General features: G+C 42.0%; 2 protein-coding genes across 3 annotated transcripts in view; one reads left to right on the plus strand and one right to left on the minus strand.

The window, feature by feature from the left end:
- The window catches only part of grik4 (glutamate receptor, ionotropic, kainate 4), a 231,498-nt gene extending 215,574 nt beyond the window's left edge, over positions 1–15,924 (plus strand). Inside the window, exons 16-22 of one of the 2 annotated variants that reach the window (XM_052077943.1) lie at positions 6,054–6,163; positions 8,305–8,478; positions 9,129–9,294; positions 11,049–11,274; positions 13,135–13,263; positions 13,344–13,462; positions 15,041–15,924. In XM_052077943.1, coding sequence (XP_051933903.1) covers positions 6,054–6,163; positions 8,305–8,478; positions 9,129–9,294; positions 11,049–11,274; positions 13,135–13,263; positions 13,344–13,462; positions 15,041–15,430 — 1,314 coding nt within the window. In that variant the 3' untranslated portion in view covers positions 15,431–15,924. Of the gene's footprint in view, positions 1–6,053; positions 6,164–8,304; positions 8,509–9,128; positions 9,295–11,048; positions 11,275–13,134; positions 13,264–13,343; positions 13,463–15,040 lie in introns of both variants that reach the window. The other variant, XM_052077942.1, reaches the window with a different exon arrangement.
- mcamb (melanoma cell adhesion molecule b) overlaps positions 9,675–20,772 on the minus strand; it is a 77,509-nt gene continuing 66,411 nt past the window's right edge. Inside the window, exon 14 of the mRNA XM_052077954.1 lies at positions 9,675–9,774. Within this exon, the coding sequence (XP_051933914.1) occupies positions 9,690–9,774 (85 nt within the window). The 3' untranslated portion in view covers positions 9,675–9,689. The remainder of the gene's footprint in view (positions 9,775–20,772) is intronic.

A 20,772-nucleotide genomic window follows, 5' to 3' on the forward strand; every position in this document is an offset into this window, starting at 1 on the left:
ACATGCTTGTTTTTGCTCTACTGATAGGCATTTATTTTTAAAGGTAAGGTTGTAAGAAGAATTTAAAATTATCTTCCAAGTGTTTTGAAACGATCATTCATGCTGTAGATTTACTGTTAAAGCTATTTACATATACTGTACATGATCATAAACATTGAGGATGCATCAATCTCTCGCGGTATTTCCACTCATCGCGGCAGTGTTACTGTCATGGTTTTTTGATGGTGACAATCCAATCCTTGAGCAGATCATGTTTATTTCCGTTATATCCGGTTGGGAGGAAAACAATATGTCGATACCCAAAAGCAGGAAGTCAACTGTTGTCCTGAAACAGTTTGACCTTGACTGTTGTTGTGTTTGACAGTTCATGCGCATGGCACTGTTGGCCTCAGTCGGTCGTCGTAGAGATGAACAGTGACGCTGTGTAACCTTGAGCTATCATCAGCCTGGTCTCATAGAATCTTTCACCCCTGTCACCTTCATCCTCTGCACTACAAAGCCAAGTGAAGTAAAGGCGTCCTCTAGAGGCTCATAGACGGGTACTCATACGAAAAATTGTCACTAGTAGTAAGTGTGTTGCATAATTAACCATGGAGAACCCACGGGGTCAAATTTGACCCCTATAAAATCTGCTACTCAAATGCTACCCTTAAATCCCAAATGGTCAAATTTGGCCCTAATCCTAAATTTGGATTAAAGCATTAAATATTTGAAAAAAACATATATGTTGGTGTTCAGTGAACATAGAGCAGGCATTTAATGTAAAATTCATCATTTTCCAAAGAAGAAAACGGTTCTTGGGTTCTCCAGGGTTAAAAATACAGGTTCATTCATGCTGAAAAGGAGCCGCATCACTTTCAGCAGTGGTGTGGTATACAAAGCTTGATTGACTCAAGCACATAATGTTGTGACTGGGTAAGAGTCACACGCATTATACATAACACAGACATACATCTAATAGAATCAACTTCTACACCTATACATTCTTGCTATTTCAAATATTTGGGCTGTTTCGCTGAAAGGAGTGACACTCCTGTCATTTGTTGGAAGGCTGAAATAAATCTGTTGTGTCACTCTTGTAAGAATGCACGTTGACGCAGACCGATGGAGCTACTTTGACTTTATTATCTGTGAGCCGGATTGAGGCAGCTCGCACACCACATATTGGCCACACCAGCTGGAGACAGTTTGAAAGCAGCGCACTCTTGTGTTTGCTTGTGTATAGCAGAGCCCGAGAGGCAGTGAGATTATGTTGCGAGTGACCCCCTGACCTCCACTGAATCAAACACTCCCTTTTCGAATTGGCCCTGCGAGAGCAGAGGGAAAATACAGAAGATCGGAAAGAGGACAGAGGAGAAATAAATGAGTAAGGAGTATGCTGAGGGAAGGGATGGAATGATGAGAACAGAGATGCGAGCCAAGAAGAAGAAGATTTAAAATGACAATGGGAAGTGTCCATCAGTGAGTCAGTATTCTGGCAGGCGGTCTCCAGGGGCTAACAGTGTGGTGTGTATATAAAGATGTGGGGGGGGAAAGAGGTGAAATCCTTGACTGGATAACCTTACCAGCTCTGTCAGACATGCAAAAGCCAAAACAAGACCATCAGGTGTCAAAAGAAAGGATTAGGCTGGCTCTTAATAGAACCAATAGAACCTTGATGTCCTATTTGTTGAGATGAATTCATTGACATCTGTCATTAACATTATTTGGTGTGTTCTTCCATGTAATGGTTTGCCTCGCAGGCTGTTACTTTGTGAGGAGTTAGCCCCCTATGAAATATTCTTCTTGCTACAGGCAAAGAAATAATGAAGGACCTTTAAACAAATTCACTTTGGGATGCATTTGTTGTCATTTCCATTTCAAGAACTATGCTGTATTTATACTTGGAATATGATTCACTTGTCTTGGACAAAGCAGAAAGTTTTACATGAAGCATTTTGCCTTGACAAATTTGGTCCCGGATGATTGTCATACTGTTTCGAAGTACTATCTCTGACGTGTTTTACAGTGGGCATCAGCACGGGAGTGACAGACACATACAAAAGAGAATCGTTACTTTTAAGGCAAATTAAACTCAAGCTTGTCTTATATTGCTTCACGAACGGTCTGATTAGACCAGGGGTGTCAAACTCATTTTTGTCGCGGGCCACATTGTAGTTACGGTTTCTCTTGGAGGGCTGTTATGAATTTTGGGAAACCATAGAAGTGTTTAATCACCTCCGCAGATTACATACATAGCGCACAACAAATTGATGGATAACTAGTTTTCAAATCGGAAGTCAAAAATAATGACTGTTATTGTGGATTACATCGAACAATTTGAAATTTTGGTTCAGACTTTAGCAAGCATTATGGAATTTTTAAGCATTATGCTTGATTTGGCGGCCCGGTAGTCCAGTGGTTAGCATGCCGGCTTCACAGTGCAGAGGTACCGGGTTCGATTCCAGCTCCGGCCTCCCTGTGTGGAGTTTGCATGTTCTCCCAGGGCCTGCGTGGGTTTTCTCCGGGTGCTCCGGTTTCCTCCCACATTCCAAAAACATGCATGGCAGGCTGATTGGGCACTCTAAATTGTCCCTCTGTGTGAGTGTGGGAGTGGATGGTTGTTCGTCTCTGTGTGCCCTGCGATTGGCTGGCAACTGATTCAGGGTGTCCCCCGCCTACTGCCCGAAGACGGCTGGGATAGGCTCCAGCACCCCCCGCGACCCAAGTGAGGATCAAGCGGTTCGGAAAATGGATGGATGGATGGATGCTTGATTTGCTTTCGCGGGCCACATAAATGATGTGACGGGCCAGATCTGGCCCCCCGGGCCTTGACTTTGACACCTGTGGATTAGACCGTTACACACTGCTGAGGTCTGACAGTAAACGTGTAGATGATGCACCAATCATCATCCGACCAAAAACGAGATCAGTGTTTCCCATTCCACACTGAACTGATCTGTGCCATTTCATGGAAATTGCAACCCGCGTCTTCCTAAACGACCAGAAACTCATACAGTGGAGTGCCCAAACCCACATTGCCAATGGATGACAGCACAAACAGCTCCTGACAAGCTCCAAAGTGTCGACACGCAAACACAAACACAGCGCTGTGGTCTCACTGTCTGTCCTGCACAAACAAACAAACACTTTCCCACAAATACAGGGAACGCCCCGAAGCAGCACAGGCCAAACATTTACTGGAAAGCACTTGTGACTCTCTGAAATACATTCAATATTTGCTTACAAGTTATTATTCAAAAGTGTGCGAACCTTTTAGTTGCACTCGATCCTCAATTACAGGCGCATGCCACACGCAGTCTCCTCCGCTGTGGGGGAGTGATTAATCTCATCGCACCTGGTGCTATTTTGACCTTGCAGAATATGGAAATAAGTACCACCTTTTTTCCAGGCCAATACCAGTAATAAACCTTGAGTAGTCACCGATACCAAGTATCGATACCACCAGTACTTTTGATACATATAATCCCATCAATCATATTTTGAGATTTGGTGTTTGAATCTCGGCTCCAGCCTTTCCGGGTGGAGTTTGCATTTCCTCCAATTCTTGTGTCGGTTTTGTCCAGGTGATCTGACTTCCTCCCATGTATCAAAAATAATAAAAATAACAAAAAGAATGTTAATAATACTGGCCCCTTGTGTGTGGCCAAGGCGCACAATGTGTCACAAACAGAACCACCCCAGCAGTTTGAGAACAAATGTTTTGAGAAAAGCATTTTGGCACAAAGGGAATACAACTAGTAAATCAAGGCACCGCTATTTATCTACCACTGATGGATTTTGTTTTAAAATTCATGCTCTACTTAGGCAAAAAATTGCTAACAGGCATAATAAGATTTCTTTTCTATATTGCAAGGAGACATATTGAACAGAAATAAAATGGAAATGTGGATGCTTTTTATGCAGTTCCATTTGCAAAATTGTGTATTCGCTGCAGCCTTTTCACAGATTATTTGCCCTGCAGCTCTTGAAAGCATAATTTTGTCTCAATACAGACATATAAAAGCACAAAGATCTGCAGCACAACTCAACGCAATTTTGACTTTTTTTTTTTATTGTAAGCCATGTGCTTCCGGTCTCGATTTTGGGTCTTTGAGCCACCAACCGGGGCATCTCTGCAGTTCTCTTCATCTTTCTAATGGCACCTCGATGGAACTTAAAATGCGGAGAAGAGGGCTTGGCAGTTAACAGAATGCTGCTTCAGCACGCAGCCGGTCTCCACCAGCAAAGAAGTGGAGGAGGCGTGTCAGCACAAAGGCCCATTAGCGCAGTCACAACAGCACCAAGTTTTCATCATCATGAGTGTTAAATTCTCTTCATGCCTCCAAACCGTCCATTCTCTCCTCTTTTGCACAGCCTAATGCATCAATGAATGCTCATCTCAGCTCAGCTTTAAATAGGCTTCGTTGGTCCTGACAAATTCCCAACCAAACGATTCCACCGATGTGCCGCAAATTTCATTTTGCTCGGGGCTAACATATTAGCGAGGCATTCCCGCATGCAACCGCATCCCCAAAGACGTCATCATTGACAATTCAGTGTTGGACTGATTTTAGTGGGGCTGATGAAATGGTAACTGAAGAGCTGGATACATGATTACATTGTTGTCAACGGAACAATTGGTCATGTGCTCGCCTCCACTGTTTCACTGTCCCGGTGACCCTTTCACGGTCACAAAGATGGAATATCTTGGTGGAAGTGGATCCTATTCTGAATGTCTGCGCCATACACCTCCGCAAACGCACACACGGCACACATACAGTATAAGTGCACGCATCGTTGTGGCACTGCTTCACTTGTAATTGCTTCCATTTAGAGGACAGTGGCTGTTGCTGATAGATACTGAAACCCCTGTATTCTCTCTGGTCTATTACTTACTAACTGTAAGGGGAAGTGACGACGTAGAAATGCTTTGTTACTGTGCTCATGTTTTTTTTGTAGGTATCTGTGCTTTGTTGAGTATTTATTTTTGACGACTTTTAAATTAAACTCCCTACATCTGAAAAGAGATAGTTGTACTTTTTACCTCATGCTCTGTCAATTAGTTTTTTTTTTTTTTTTTAATTTAGCCTCTGTGAATGCTGGACCGCCAAAACGAGACTTTAAGCTGTTAATTGCTACTCCCGGTTAAAACAATACAAAGTGCCACATGCATGCTAACAAGTAGCATCTATGTGGCGGTCTTATAGCGCATTAAACAATGGATATTTTCACTCATTCGGTGTAGTCAACACACAGACAAACAACACAACAATGTGCACGTGCATATATTATTCATCCTTTGTGAAGAATGAGTATTATTACTGCAGCTTACAGAATCACTTACAGTAGTTGTGAATCTCTTCTTCATTTCCGTCTGCATGACTGTATTATATTGTTAATTTCAGGTTGGGTGGTAAAAGAATGTATTTGCTTTTAAAAGCAGCTCTATTAGATCTCCTTTTTATTACCCTGGTCTGCTTAATGTTAAATGAAATTTGCCCCCTGTTGCTTGGATTATACTGTTTTGAGTTGTTTTCCCCCTTGCAGTAATTGAGTCATGCCTTTTATTATATTGTATTGTTTAGAACTTGACATAAATTGTAAAAAATCTTTTTTTTTTTTTACAGCTTGATCCTTGGGAATAGAAAGTCTTATTTGTCATGTTTTCTCACGATTCACCACCACCACGCTGTAGTATTTACTGTCCGTGGGAGGCCTGCTTTATGACCGTTGATCTGAATGTTTACGTGCAAACAAGAGCATATTATTGTAATGCTATCAGTTTACAACAGGGAAATCGACACTTATCACACCCAACAAGCATTGTTTACTGCCGCACTGTTGCAGACAGCTGCAAATGTTGATTAACTCACAGTCAACTCAGCCTGTGGGACTCATGGATTCAACGTGCAACTTTGGCCACTAATTAATCTCATTGACCTTTTAAAGAGGAGGCATTTTAAAAGTCTCAACCCTCCCGCTTTGAACGCCCTGGTCGGGATGGGATTCAGTGATTGATTGAAACATGGTCAAAAGTTGAACACTTGTAAACATGTTTCTGTGTGTTACAGGGTCGACGTCCAGGCTACTTCTCCTTCCTGGACCCGTTCTCCCCAGGCGTGTGGCTCTTCATGTTGTTGGCCTACTTGGCCGTGAGCTGCGTGCTTTTCCTGGTGGCCAGGTAGACACACGCACACGCACACAGACACAGCAGACCTTTTCCTAATTCAACAATTTCTTACAATTATTTACGGTGTTTTTGCTTTTTCTCAATATCCCCAACATCTATTTTCAATTCAAATTCGGTGAAATCTAAGTCTGTCTCAAGAAATTTAGTCAGGAGTTGCCAGACTTATGTGCGGGCAGCGTGGGATAGGTTCCCACTCAGTGAATGTGGGTGTGAATGGTCGTTTGTCTCTCTCTGCGTGCCCTGCGACTGACTGGCAAACAGTTTAGGGTATAGTCTGTCTTCTGCTCGAAGTCAGCTGGGATAGGCTCCAGCAACTCCCCACGACCCCATTCAGGATAAGCGGTGTTGACAATGGATGGATGGATGAAGTAAGTCTTTTTGTCTGATGCCGAAGACAAGAAAGCTGCAATCATCATTGAAGCTACTTACTTGGTTGTCCCAGCAGGCCTTTGTCAAATAAAATAAAGGATCAGTGGTTTCTTTGGAGATTGCTGAAAAGCTTCCGCTGCCCTGAAGTACGTGTGAAGTTGAGGTGAGAAAAGACTACTGGGACAAAAAGGAAACAAAATAGACCGGAGAGCAGAATAGGGTTTGTGTGGTTAGTTCTATGGGGGCGAAGCCACCTGTTGTTATCCACTTCACGCGGTCTCTGCAGGTGATCATATCCAACACAAGTAGAAGGGATGCGCCCTTGCCCGGGCTGGCTCTTCAGCGTAACACTGACCCCTGGTGGTCAAATAGAGACCTGAAACTCCAAACAAAGCAATGCAATAAAATCCATTCATTCATCCGTTTTTCATACACAGTATTCCCAAACACTGTGCCGTGAGCCCAATAAGTGATGGGCGGAGTCTAACCATGTTTTTAAGGTGAAAGGAGGCTGATTTAGTGGTGAATTTGATGTTGGATTGGAACAATAGAAGTCCAGAAAAATAGTGAAGTTGCGGAATTCAAGAGAAGGTGTCTGGAACAGCTGGCAATGTTAATGTCTCCAAGTTTCCTCGGGCCACTCTGTCTTGTCTATGTTAATTTCAAGGTAGTTGTTACTAGCTAAAGCGTGATTAGCATGTCTTGATTTACGACTCTGAGGTTCTGGGTTCAAATCTTGGCTCCAGCTTGCCCATGTAGAGTTTCCATGTTCTTGCCGAGCTTGTGGGGATTCCTCTGAGTACTTGGCCTTCCTCCCACCGAATTTTTTTTTAATTGCACGTTAAGTTAATAGAAGACTCACTGTGTCCTGTGATTGGCTGGAAACCAGTCCATGGTTTACACTGTATCTTGACGAAAGTTAGCAGCGGATTGGCTCCAGCTTACTAGTAACAAACACCAGGCGATTAAACTCCACATACATTTACAATAGAACGTAATTTTTGATTTTCAGTCCAAAAAAAAAAAACATGGCACAATTATCAATGAAGAAGTGGAATGCCAACAGGTGAGAGTCCTCCCCACTTTGATTTCTAGCTACACCGGCCGGATGAGCCTCGCTGAAGTCTCAAAACCAGAATCTTGTCTTTGTTTTTATGAAATCTTACGTGCATATTTGATCAGCTGTTACATCTGCAACATTGCAACTGTGTTCACTGGTGATTGAAATTTGAAGTGGTCGACGGTCAGCCAGTCATGGCAAGCTGTTGCCAAAACCCGCACTTGATTTGTAGCTGGGCTTACAAAATGTATGGTACATATCTTCTGAAAAATGGTTAAACTACTTACTCGTCCAAGTAGTGTGTCGTATTCTTGGCACTGTATAAAATGTTATCGTTTATCAAAGATTATGCTAAAAGACTAAGTCTGCTTAAATTGACGAAAAGACATAATTCATACTGAAAATCTTGCATTATTTCTTGCTGATCTACATGCTTGCTACTGCAGGAAATTAACTTTTCTGAACAGCACTGTTTCATGTGTTACAAACTTTAGTTTAATATTAAAGTAGGCAGCACATGAGAATAAGAAGTTAGCAGACACTCTGGAGGCAATCAAAAGACTTTGTAACTGTTGGATTTAACTCTCTCTCCTCTGTTTTACTTGTTTTTATGTTAATGCCACAATACCCGAACTCACTTGTATTCCCTCTCAGACTGGTTGCCTCGAGCTCAATATACTCCAGCATGTCTTGTTCTTCACAGATTGACACCGTACGAGTGGTACAACCCGCACCCCTGCCTGAAAGGACGCTGCAACCTACTCATCAATCAGTACTCCCTTGGAAACAGCTTGTGGTTCCCTGTCGGGGGCTTCATGCAGCAAGGGTCCACCATTGCCCCCAGAGCACTGTCCACGCGCTGTGTCAGCGGAGTGTGGTCAGTGTGGTGCACACATCATAGTTGCTGGTCTGTCATCTTGTCATCTTGATTCATTTGTCTGGTTTAATTCGTTCGGTTGCCCTGCAGGTTTCTTGCGCTCCTGCACCGGGTTTCAAGGAAATGGGTTCATTTCAACAGCTTTTGGTGGGCTTAAGAATGCAAATATTTGGAAATATGTGTCGTAGAGTCAAGTCATAACTATGGAAAATATTTGTATAGAAAATACTTGCAGGCCATAGGCAATAAATTATTCTGAAGCCGTCGCATGGCGTGTGGAACTTAAAATGTCATGTGAGGGCATAAATCCTTTGTAAAAAAAAACAAAATGGGCCTGCGTACATTCATCAGGATTATAGGGATATAAATGTATGTGGGTTGGCTGAATTTTCATGAGCAGCCACTTTGCCCAATGTCATTGGGCCACCTCGAATAAATAAGCGACGGAACAACAATCAGCGCGAAACAACTGAATGCAAGACCTATATTACATGATTACGTTCATCCATGCCCTCCTCATGAACACGCTGCAATCTCTTAGCATCTCAGGAGTGCCTTCATTGTAAAGCTCCTGGCTCTCCCTCACCTTCCATACAACTGTCTCCTCATTTACATCAAAACTTTGACATGCTCTCGTCTCCCATGCATAGGTGGGCGTTCACATTAATCATCATCTCGTCGTACACTGCCAACCTGGCCGCCTTCCTTACCGTTCAGAGGATGGAGGTGCCCATTGAGTCAGTCGATGACCTGGCGGATCAGACAACGATCGAGTATGGCACCATGCACGGCGGCTCCACCATGACCTTCTTCCAGGTCAGGGCTCACGCACATCATTGCTTTTGATAGATTGTTTAGGTGCTCAATCACGATGAAACACTTGCAGTCTGACAGAAGAGGCCTCAATCAATGGGTCATCAGGGCCGTTATCCCCCTGCTCACCTTCCTGTCGTGCGCTAATCACAGGTTTCCTGCCTCCTTGACCATAGCCACTCGATAGCTTTATCCTCAGGAGCCAAGATGCAAGTCACAAGTGAAGCACCCACCGTGACCTTTGAAAAAAATAAAAAATAAAGAAACACTGTGGGAAATAGAGAAAGAGTATGTGACAGGGGAAGTGAGGCAGAGAAGAATGATATGGAGCGAATGAATAATATACATTGGCCTGGTGGTTACATCCCTGTGTGCTTTATAGCCCACTGGACTGTTAATTATGTCGGCGCAGACAAGCTCAAATAGAGGCAAGTTCGAATGCTAACGTGAAGAATGTGTTCTGCGAGAAGAGCAGAGGAAAGACAACTTGCCCATAAAGTAACACAAAGTGCACCTAATGTGTTACTTCGGCTGGACGAAGTGTCTTGAATAGTCGGCCCAAATATTTCACAGAGAATTCAGTAGAACTGATCTCTTCCACGGTCATTGAACTGTCATGATAAAACATTGTACAATAACTTTTATTAAATCAAAGGCTTCCCCCTGCTATTCACTGTGGATCGGGAGTTACTCCTGCAAAAAGCTGCAAGTATAAAGTGTACCTGAAAGCATTCACTTTTTTCAAAAGCTGACCTTCTCATCCGGTGCGCCTTATATATGGATCAGTATTCTGATTTCTTGGACGTAGTATTTTAAATGTTCTGGAAAACACTTTGTTACAGCTGCAGCGGTTGTGAAAGCTCCATACAAATATATTTTATTGTGTTCCCTTTAGAGTAGCTCCATCTAGTGGATGCATAACGCAACCGCAGCTACTATTGTAGCTTCGATGCCCCGTATAAATGCAGTGTGCTCTATAAATGAAAACTGATTTAAAATAAGCTATTCATTGAAGGTGCACCTTATACTCCGAAGTGCCACATAGTGTGAAAATAATGTAATAGGAATGAACCTTTAGCAAGTTTATAATTGCCTCAAGATGCCAAAAAAAAAAGAAAATGCCGGAAAGCGCTTAAAACAGAGAGGATCATAAAACACCAACACCATGTATCTCTCATGTATGCAGTCATTAGGACTACTACAACTAAATTCCTTAACTCATTCCAACGTAGTTTCTTGGCACCAAGATGCCACAAGAAGACACACATGTTCTATTGTTACTATGAAAACAAAACGACTGTGATGCAGAAATGCTCACCACTCTCCATCGTGCAATTGCATTGAAACAATTGACGACTGCCAGAAAAAAAACAAGTATCATTTCAAAGTGATTTAATGACAAAAGATAAATTAATCACTGAATTAGTTCCCGACCGAGGAAGAAGAAACCCAGCAATCATTGCACCTGGAATCCACCCAAACTGTTCGACAAATGGGTTTTTTTTTCCACCAAAATAACAACTTCCACCACGGCCAGCTTAAACCAAATGGAATTTTTAAAAAGGATGAAAAAAAGGGTCATCAAATTTGAAATCGGGGCTATGTTAAGCCACATGTTTGAGATTCAAATAAAAATAAGGCCTGAATTCCATGCGTAAATATCTGCAGCCAAAGCATAACAAATCCAACAAGTACACTTGGTCTTCATCTCTGGCAAAATGAGTCTGCTAATGATTGTGTCTGCCACGGCTGCGCAGAACTCCCGCTACCAGACGTACCAACGAATGTGGAACTTCATGCACTCCAAGCAACCAAGCGTGTTTGTGAAGAGCACGGAGGAGGGCATCGCTCGCGTCCTTAATTCCAACTACGCCTACCTGCTGGAGAGCACCATGAACGAGTACTATCGCCAAAGGAATTGCAACCTGACGCAGATCGGTGGGCTGCTCGACACCAAGGGCTACGGTATCGGAATGCCGCTGGGTGAGTAGGGGAGACGTTAGGGAAGAAAATTTCTGCGTCAAATAAATTCAACAGATGTTTCTCCAATTTAAGGCGAGACTGTGAACATAACTTTGAAAAGTAAGAGAAGTAGTTGGAGGATTTGTCGTCAAAAGTTATATTGAAAAGTAGCGCCTGAGCAAAGGCAAACTATTAGTAGCTGTGATGAGGGAGGTGAGATGATGCAAAAAAAGAGAGAGAGAAAAAAACTCAATCATGCTTTAATAGAGCTTCTCTGTCCATGCTCTGATGGGAGAAGGCAAGATAAGAGAATTTGAAATTTGGCTCCATGGTGAGACGCTGCTTGCTCAGAGACTCAAATATCTTGCCGTTGCTTCTGCTTTGATCGCATGTTGAGTGGAAGGTGTCAGTGGAGGGAAAAAAAAACACTTTAAAAGTCAATAGGAGTTATTTAAATTCCTCTCAAGGATGGATGAGCCCAATATTTACTGCACACGCTGTGACTCTGTCTCCCAAAAATATCCACCTATTGGATAATTGAAATGCGCTTCAACAAAACCTTACTTAATTGAAGTCTCATTTGATTTGAAGGTAAAGCGGTGTCTTGAGTTTTTCCGGATATCAGCCGTCACTCGTTTTATTACGTCAACATGCGAGCGGTTGCTCGATGGTGGCAGAGAACTCAACTCGCCTCTCAACTTGCAGCACTTTGGCAGAAAGTGAACAGTTCTTTTAAAAAGGTGTTTTATTGCCGCTCCAAGATACTTTATTGCAGAATACTTGGTCACCTTTTTTTTAACTTACACTTGACGAATACTCAATTTATTAACCCTGGAGAACCCACAGGGTCAAATTTGGCCCCTATAAATTCTGCTACTCAAATACTACCCTTAAATCCCAAAGGATCAGGTTTGGCCCTAAACCTAAATTAGGAGTAAAGCGTTAAATATTTGAAAAAACATATATTATGGTGGGCGGCCCGGTAGTCCAGTGGTTAGCACGTCGGCTTCACAGTGCAGAGGTACCGGGTTCGATTCCAGCTCCGGCCTCCCTGTGTGGAGTTTGCATGTTCTCCCCGGGCTTGCGTGGGTTTTCTCCGGGTGCTCCGGTTTCCTCCCACATTCCAAAAATATGCATGGCAGGCTGTTTGAACACTCTCTAAATTGTCCCTAGGTGTGAGTGTGAGTGCGAATGGTTGTTCGTCTCTGTGTGCCCTGCGATTGGCTGGCAACCGATTCAGGGTGTCCCCCGCCTACTGCCCGGAGACGGCTGGGATAGGCTCCAGCACCCCCCGCGACCCTAGTGAGGATCAAGCGGTTAGGAAGATGAATGAATGAATATATTATGGTGTTCCGTGAACATATAGCAGTCATTGAATGTATAATTCATCATTTCCCAAAGAAGAAAAAGGTTCTTGGGTTCTCCAGGGTTAAAATTAAAACTAATAAAAACTGAACTATGTATGAACACATAATGGGGTAGGACTAGATAAGTTTTTTAATTCATCCTTCTCCCTTGAACATAATAACTGTGTTGAATGAAGACTGATTTCTTTCTTTTTACTTTTTTATCTACCGTACCTTATTTTCTGTCAAACTATTACTGTATATGTTTTATGTTCAATAAACAAACAAACAAACAAACTAAAATTAAACATTTTTTTGAAAAAAGAAAAATTAACGAACCTGCTCCCAAATCTAATACAAACTACCAGTAACCGAATTAAAGAAGAAAAAAAAAGAAGCCAAAGGAAATAAAAACTAACTGCAATTAAAAATGCCAAAATGTTATAATCCTGATGGTGTCACCATGAAAAACCAAGCTGTCCCTATATACTGTACATTTATATGTCTGAGAGCTTTGCCTAATTTTTGACTGCAGGCTCCGTATACCGTGATGAATTTGACCTGGCCATCCTCAAGCTTCAGGAGGACAATCGATTAGAGATCCTGAAGAGGAAATGGTGGGATGGCGGCAAGTGTCCAAAAGAGGAGGACCACCGGGCCAAAGGTTCTTGTCTTGTTGACCATTTTGCTCCAATGATACATTTCATTGACCTTCTAATTTTACTCCCTGCTCCTCCCTCGCAGGTCTGGGCATGGAGAACATCGGCGGCATCTTCGTGGTGCTGGTGTGTGGCCTACTTGTGGCCATCTTCATGGCGGTGCTGGAATTTGTGTGGATGTTGAGGCACGCGCCAGGAAGCGAGGTGAGAGAGGCCTATGTAACCTGCATCTGCTTCGTATCCCTGTATCCACCCTGGCACCCGCGCCCCCAACACGGGGCCGCCAGACTCCCGTCACACTGAACAGGTCTGACCCGTAGTCAGCATCTGCTTCCAGACGCAATGAGCACAAAACCAAAGATTTACCTCACCGTGGTCTACACATATATATATCTCGATGTATTGATGAGTCTTAAATATACAGTATAATGTTTCAAGTATGTCATACTGAATGCAGTCAGATCTCTTAGTGCATTTATGGTGCTGGCAATCATAGCCTATTCATCAATGACGTATGTCATGATTAACCTAAAAATCCAAGCAGGCCTATTCAACGCCCTCCACTGTGTGCACGTCGTCGGGCCAGCGATGCAACTTATTCGGAGGTTATTTCATAGTATAGAAGATGTTCTATATCGAGTGTTTATTCCTAGCTGCTATACACTAATATTGTGGAGTTAATCAGGGTGTCAGTTGAATGTAGCCTCGTCTCAAATTGAAACATTCTAACAGCTATCGGTTTGCCTTCTTCGACACAAACGGTACAAACGCTGAGTTGATCCGTTCGATCCGTCGCAGCGAGATGTGCAAAGCCGTTTGTTCAGCCTATTTCTGATGTCATGCCTTTTAAATGATACTCGATGACTGTCTTTTTTTTTTCTAAATGGACTCGACACTGTGACTTTACTTCAATAAACACGCAGTATGTGAAAGTCAAACGCAGACTTTTGAGTCCTTCTTTTTGAACGAGATAGATCAGTGTTTCACCTCACGATTTGTACATGTATGTTTCGTGGAATGAGGCTCAAATAAGCCGTTTCACATGGTAGTGTGTGGGTCTAAATTTGCAATTTGCACCTCATCAATACACATTGAATAGCAAAACTGAGACACGCAGAGACAACTGTCAAAAGAAAGTAGAAGGAGAACCACTGAGTCGGTTCCAAAAAGAAGCTTTGCTGCGTTCACATTACCTACAATGGGTTTTCAGAGTAGGAACGATTTTTCAGCGGGACGTCGTTTCCTGCAGTTAGCAGATCGGCCCACACCAGCATGATTTTTCTTGAATTTAAAGCCTCGTACACTTAGAATCATTCAAATTTGGTTGAGTTGTAACTATCACTTTTCCCTGTGGTGTGCCAAATTTAGAAAACATGCAATGGTTAGTTTCATTTTAGAGGGGTTTTAAACCTCAACCCCCCACCCCGGGTGTTAATCCCTATGATTTAAAGATGCAGGGGTGAGAGTTTTGTGAATTTTTACAATCCCACGAATGAGATGCTTTTGTGCATTTTTAACAATTTGTCTTGAACGCACTAAAATCTGAAAAATACGTTTTCAGCCATCTCGATATTGAACCGTTAACCGTTCACTTTTGAAATCCGATTTTAAAAAATATTGACAATGCTGTTCGTATGCGAACCCACATCATACTGAAAAGGCATTTCATAAAACCCATTAGATCAAGGCTGGGCAACTCCTGTCCTCGAGGGACATTATCCTGCATTTTCACTCTCTGATCTATTTATCGCTTATTTGCCTTTTCCCCTGGGTGCTTTCCAGCAGTCGGTGTGCGAGGAGATGCTGCGCGAGCTGCAGGGCATCATCCTGTGTCACGACAGCCTGCAGGTGAGACGCCGCCGGACGTCGTCGGTCACGCGGCCGCCACCCCTCCCTCAGGAAGAGCGCCGGGCGCGAGCAGCCACCGTGGGCCTCGCCAACGGCAATCTGTGTACAGGCACGGGACTGCCCGAGCCGCTTTCCCACAGACTGGCTCAGGAAGCCGCGTTGGTGGCCAGAGGCTGCAGCCACATCCGCATTTGCCCCGAGTGCAGACGCTTCCAGGGGCTCAGGATGCGTCCTGGGGGGGCAGCCGGCGCCTTGCCGTCTCCTACGCCCAGTGAGGAGAGCATAGAGTGGGACAAGACAACAAATAGCAGCGAACCTGAATAACACGCACCCTGTAGACGTTGGCCTTCCTGGTCAGACGGTGCTTTGTCACTGGATCACCTGACACAGGACCATGGTACTGACTCATCTTTTTTTTTTGGGGTCTTCTGGGGCGGATTTGTCTTTTTCTTGCTCATGGATAAACTGATGAGTCTGTCTCATGCTGGCCCTCAGTACTGCTCCGAACAGGACATACGAAGGACGAACAGCCACGGGCCATTTGTACTATGCAGTATTTTCAAGTCTCAGTGTGCTGTTTCTTTCACTCCCCATCTTTTTAAATTATTCCTGTGCTCTGTTGGATTACCAGTACTAATTATTGTTGTTATATTGTTATCGGGGGGGGAAGAAAAAAAATTAAACATGAAACAAGTTCCTTTTTTTAATCTGAGAAAGTTATGTTATTAGATGCTGAAGACGTTAGAAAAGAACTACCTGAGCTCTTTTTGATGTTTTGGGACTTGTTTTCATAAATAATGGGTTGATGATGAGTTCAAGTGTTTCTTCTTTTAAATACTTCAAATATTCCATGCATACAGTACACATTGCTGTGCCTTTGTCTCTCGTCTGACATCTTTGACTCTGTGTCATATTTACGATGACTTTTCCTCACCCCCCCCTATGACCTCTCATCTCACTGTAAACACACACAGAGAAAATATTCATGAATGACTTGAGGCCAACAAAGATTTATATGACTAAAACACAGCAGCATAAACAAATAAATCGGTCCACAGTAAAGAGAGAATGTTTTTATATATTTATATCAGCGGCTGACATGTGTTCTGTTAAATGTCAAGGCTCTTCAACTTGAATTAGATGTGATAGATTGTGCAAAGCCCGAGGACCCTTTCAGTTTGCATCGGCCAAGTCGCTTTGACATTTTCATGCATTTATTTTTGCAAAACACAACTTAGAATATATCAGTCTGAAGAAATCTGGGACTGTGCCGTAAACAGGACATCTTAGATCATTTAAAGAGGTCACTCGGATATGTTGTTTACTTTCAACATAGCCTCACTCAAATTTAATTGGGAAACTTGTAAAAATGTGGGCTGAGGTGTTTATTTACTCAACTGCAAAAAGTAGTGGCATTTAATTGGCACACGTTAGTTGGAGGCCTTCAGTGATGCAAGGCATTTTATAATGCACAATAAACGGCACATGAGAATTGATACTTTTCAAATAAATACTCACTTGGAAAATTAATATACAGAGGTACCTTGAGGTACAAGTGACCAGACTTTGAAGTCCATCAAGATACAAGCCGTTGTTAGGCCCTTGTTGTTGTTTGTTTGTTTTGTATGGCTAGAAAACATGTCAACATAAAATGCGAGCATGTATGGTAGCAGTGAACAGAACTCAACTTACATTGACCAAACAGTGAAAAATGAAAAATAAAAATTTAATGTACGAATAAAAAGAGAGCATTCAAGTTGTTGAATGCCGCTCCAATTTGAACAGTACTCTCAAACTAAATCTAAAGAACTTCACTTTTTAAAATCAACCACATAACTTTTGGTTCAGGAATTGAATTGAATACAACTTTATTGTCAAATGTGCTGTACGTATGTGTAACGTACAGCCCAGATGAAATTTCTTCCCTCGCAACATAAAACAAGAAAATCCATCTGCTTTCTTCATGCCAACACTCCAAGAAAACGTCATGATTAGCCAAACAAGAAGAATCAGTAGTTGTGTGTTATAACCCTTTACAATGGATATCTGACCATTTGAACGGTGCATTAGCGCGTGGACACAGATAGTCTCACAATACTCTGGCACATGTTATTTATCCCCTACAGAAAATGATTAATTACTCGTCTATTGAGTAGCGTAATAGTATTGGAGTTGTGAAAGTCTTAAGTTTTTGCCTTCATCATAATCATCATAATCATCTTTTTTGGCCAAGTATGTAGAACACACAAGGAATTTTATCTCCAGTATAACACGCTGCATGAGTATCATTATAAACAAGGACATGATAAATAAGTATTTGACATGACAGTATTATACTGCCCCCAGTGGCCAAGTTGCAAACACCAAAAAGAGTTGCAATGAATCATTCCATGATGCGCAAACTGTTTAATTACGTACATTCTATTCAGTTGACAGTATGTTTCCAAAAGTACGTTATTATTGAGTGCTGTTTTCCTTATTTAAAAAAGGCATTACAAAATGTGTGCTTGAGGTGGCTGGAACAAATTAATGGCATTCCCGTTCATTTTAATGGAGAAAGATCATTTGCGAAACAAATGTTTTGAGTTATGAGTGTGGTCATCGAACAAATTGCATTTGTGTCTCAAGGTACCTCTTTACAATATAAAATGCAACATTTTTTCTATGTTGCCCTTCTTGGCCCGTTTTTTAAAAGTCCTTTTGTGGACAACGCAGCATCTTTCTGTCAAACTGCTCAATAACTTTGTCATTGTCCAGCCCGAGCAATGACTTTTGTTTGATCGGTGGCTTGTTTGTTTCCTTTTTTTTTTAGCAGCTGCATACAAGAGCAATTTCTCTTCACACCTCACCATAAACTTCAGCTTCACAGTTGCCGTGTGTTGTGCTAAAGACATCCGAGATGCATGGCGGTATAACTCATATCACAGGTGATCACACACTCGTTATTTTTCCCCCCTCAAGGGGTGGGAGAGGTGCCGATGTGAAGTGTTGTGTTGAGGCAAGCAGACAACACACTTGGTTGGTTAATTGGGGCATGTTGTCTCGAGAGGTTTGAGCAAATAAAATGTGTTACTTAAACAAACAAAACAAGGTTTATACCTGGACTAATTTCCAGCAGCATGAGTGTTAATTCTGCACAAATTCAGAAAACCCAAACTCAATCAAGTACCATGCCTGAACAGAAATGTGGCCAAGTCTAAGTTTAATCTGTGCTGACAACCACAATTCTACCACAAAAAAAAAATCTCTATTTTATAAAAGTGTTACTACTAAGGCATATTATTTCTTTCATAGTGGTTAGGACTGCACGACTGCCCGTGTTTTATGTTATGTGTTGTGTTTATTATTTTACTTTATGTTAACTGTTTTGTTGAGTGCTTTGTTACAGCTGCCGCTGTTGTGAAAGCGCTATATAAATCATAATGTATTGTATTGTATATTCACGAGCAACTTGCTTAAATACGCACAAAAATCAAATGACAGCAACTGTCTGCCATACGGGAGATGGTGAGGATTTATACAGCTATTTCACTCCAACCTTCCAAAACATGCACGTTAGGTTCATTTAATACTCTAAATTTTCCATGTGTGTAATTGACTGGCAACCAGTCCAGGGTGTGCCCCACATCTCGATTGGGAGAGGCTCAGGACCCAAGTGTGTAATGGGTTTTTCTTTGACACTGGTGGAAATGAAGTGCTTCTATGTTGGGATCACATAAGCTTTTTCCAAGTATCGTATCCTTAAAAAAATACATCAAAATAAAAAGGAAAACAACCGAAATCGAGTGAGATAGGCTGACAGTAAACAAGTTAAGCAGTACAGAAAATGGGTGGAAAACACACTTTGCATTCCTCTTCGGTATATCTTTTACCCACTAGGACGTGAATCATCGAGATTTTATGTTGTGTTCTCTTTGCTATTTACATGGGGGCGGGGGCACAGCCAGTTTCCAATAGGTGCCAAACAGGAGGAGGCAACTTGAGCAAAATGTGGAACCAGGAAGTTGGCGCAAATGGTAAGTATGTGTATGGAGTTGCTTACAGCTGTTGGACCATTGTAGCAATAGAATGTAGCAACAAAAAAAAAACCCTGGCCACCTGATTGACAGATTGATCATTCACCTTTTTTTTAACTTTCAGAGAAGGAGATGTTATAAACATGTAAATATTGCATGTTATATTCATGTTTATCAGCATTTGGATTCATATATTTTTTTTTCCAATGCAATTCAATTGGGCGTCAAGGATGTGGATTTTTGCTATGACGGGTTGTTTGAAAAGATATGTTGCTCCATCTTCCAATGGAGTCAGTGATCAAGTATTGTTTTCTTCAAAATCGCTGCTCGGCCCCAAAAATCCGTATCGTGTAAAGCCTACTAATTACTGGACTTCCAGTCTCAGGAACATAAATCCCCTTGCAGTATTGGTCCAACACACACAAACTTGTTGGGCCGTGAAGAAAATGAAGCAGGGTTATCCCAGCTGAGAGGAACTCAAAAGCTTTTATCAAAACTAGCAGAGGTTTTAATCTTTTTGACGCTGAACAGCAAGTGCAAGGACACTCATGTCAGTAGCTGTCAGTGTCAACTGAGGTGGCTGCAAGAGACCTGAAGTGAAAAGTGGCATTCATGACACTTTTCATCACAAAGATGTGAATATTAAAGGAGTTAAAATAATAAACAGTGTTCTTATTAATTACAGTAAAAGGGGTGAGATTTATTCGCTAGATACGAATCACTAAGAGAGGTTGAAGGACTTTAACTAGCTCAGGAAATAGTCACATTTTTTCAAATTCACACATTTTAGTTGCTGATAAACAAATATTGAAAGTCTTTGCAATACACAGAACGATGGGCCCGTGACTGGGTTTGCCAGATAATAAATCAGCGATTGACAGTTTGCTTGAAGACAAGAGAATCTAAAATGGAATAATCTTGTCTCGTTTAAAATCAACAACCTTCTCTGGGGAGACATTGTCATTCCTTTAATTGGTGTTTTAATTCCATTTTAAATGTGTCCTGTCAATAGTGTGCTCTTTATGCTGATTTGCCCTGTCGTGCTGCATGCACTGTTTGTTTAATTCAGTGAGTCTTTTGCGCACGACTAGTGATACTAATACTACATTGAAAATCACTGATGGACTCAACTCAACTGTATTTATAGAGTACTTTCAAACAGCCATCGCTGCAAACAAAGTGCTGTACATGGAGCAACAGTAACATATACTGTACATCAGTAAAGCAACAAATCTTGGGCAAGTGTGCGTTATTTAGCGTCGAGTTAAGCCAATTTCCAGGAACAATACGATGGCGACCTGTAGTGGCCATTAAGAAACATTACATCTGAATTGTTTTAACAATCGGGAAACAAAATACGTTCGAAATTGGTTTCTTTTATTTCCAGCTTGTTTCGCCTTTACACGGAAGACCTGCTGCTGCATCTTCTTTGACCCTACTGCAGCAGCAGACAAAGAGAAGATGTTTGTCACATCTGTTGAAATGTCCGTGAGATGCCTAAACTTGGTGCCAGCAAAGATGGGAAAAGTGTTTGTTGCTCCAGTTTTGTCGACTGGTCTGACAAAAAAAATCAAGTAGCAACTCGTGTCTTGAAAAACTCGTAAGGCAAAGCACTCGTAATTCATGGCACCAATGTTTGAGTGATTTGAG

This window comes from Hippocampus zosterae, chromosome 10 (assembly GCF_025434085.1).
Source record: "Hippocampus zosterae strain Florida chromosome 10, ASM2543408v3, whole genome shotgun sequence".
Classification (NCBI taxonomy): Eukaryota; Metazoa; Chordata; class Actinopteri; order Syngnathiformes; family Syngnathidae; genus Hippocampus; species Hippocampus zosterae.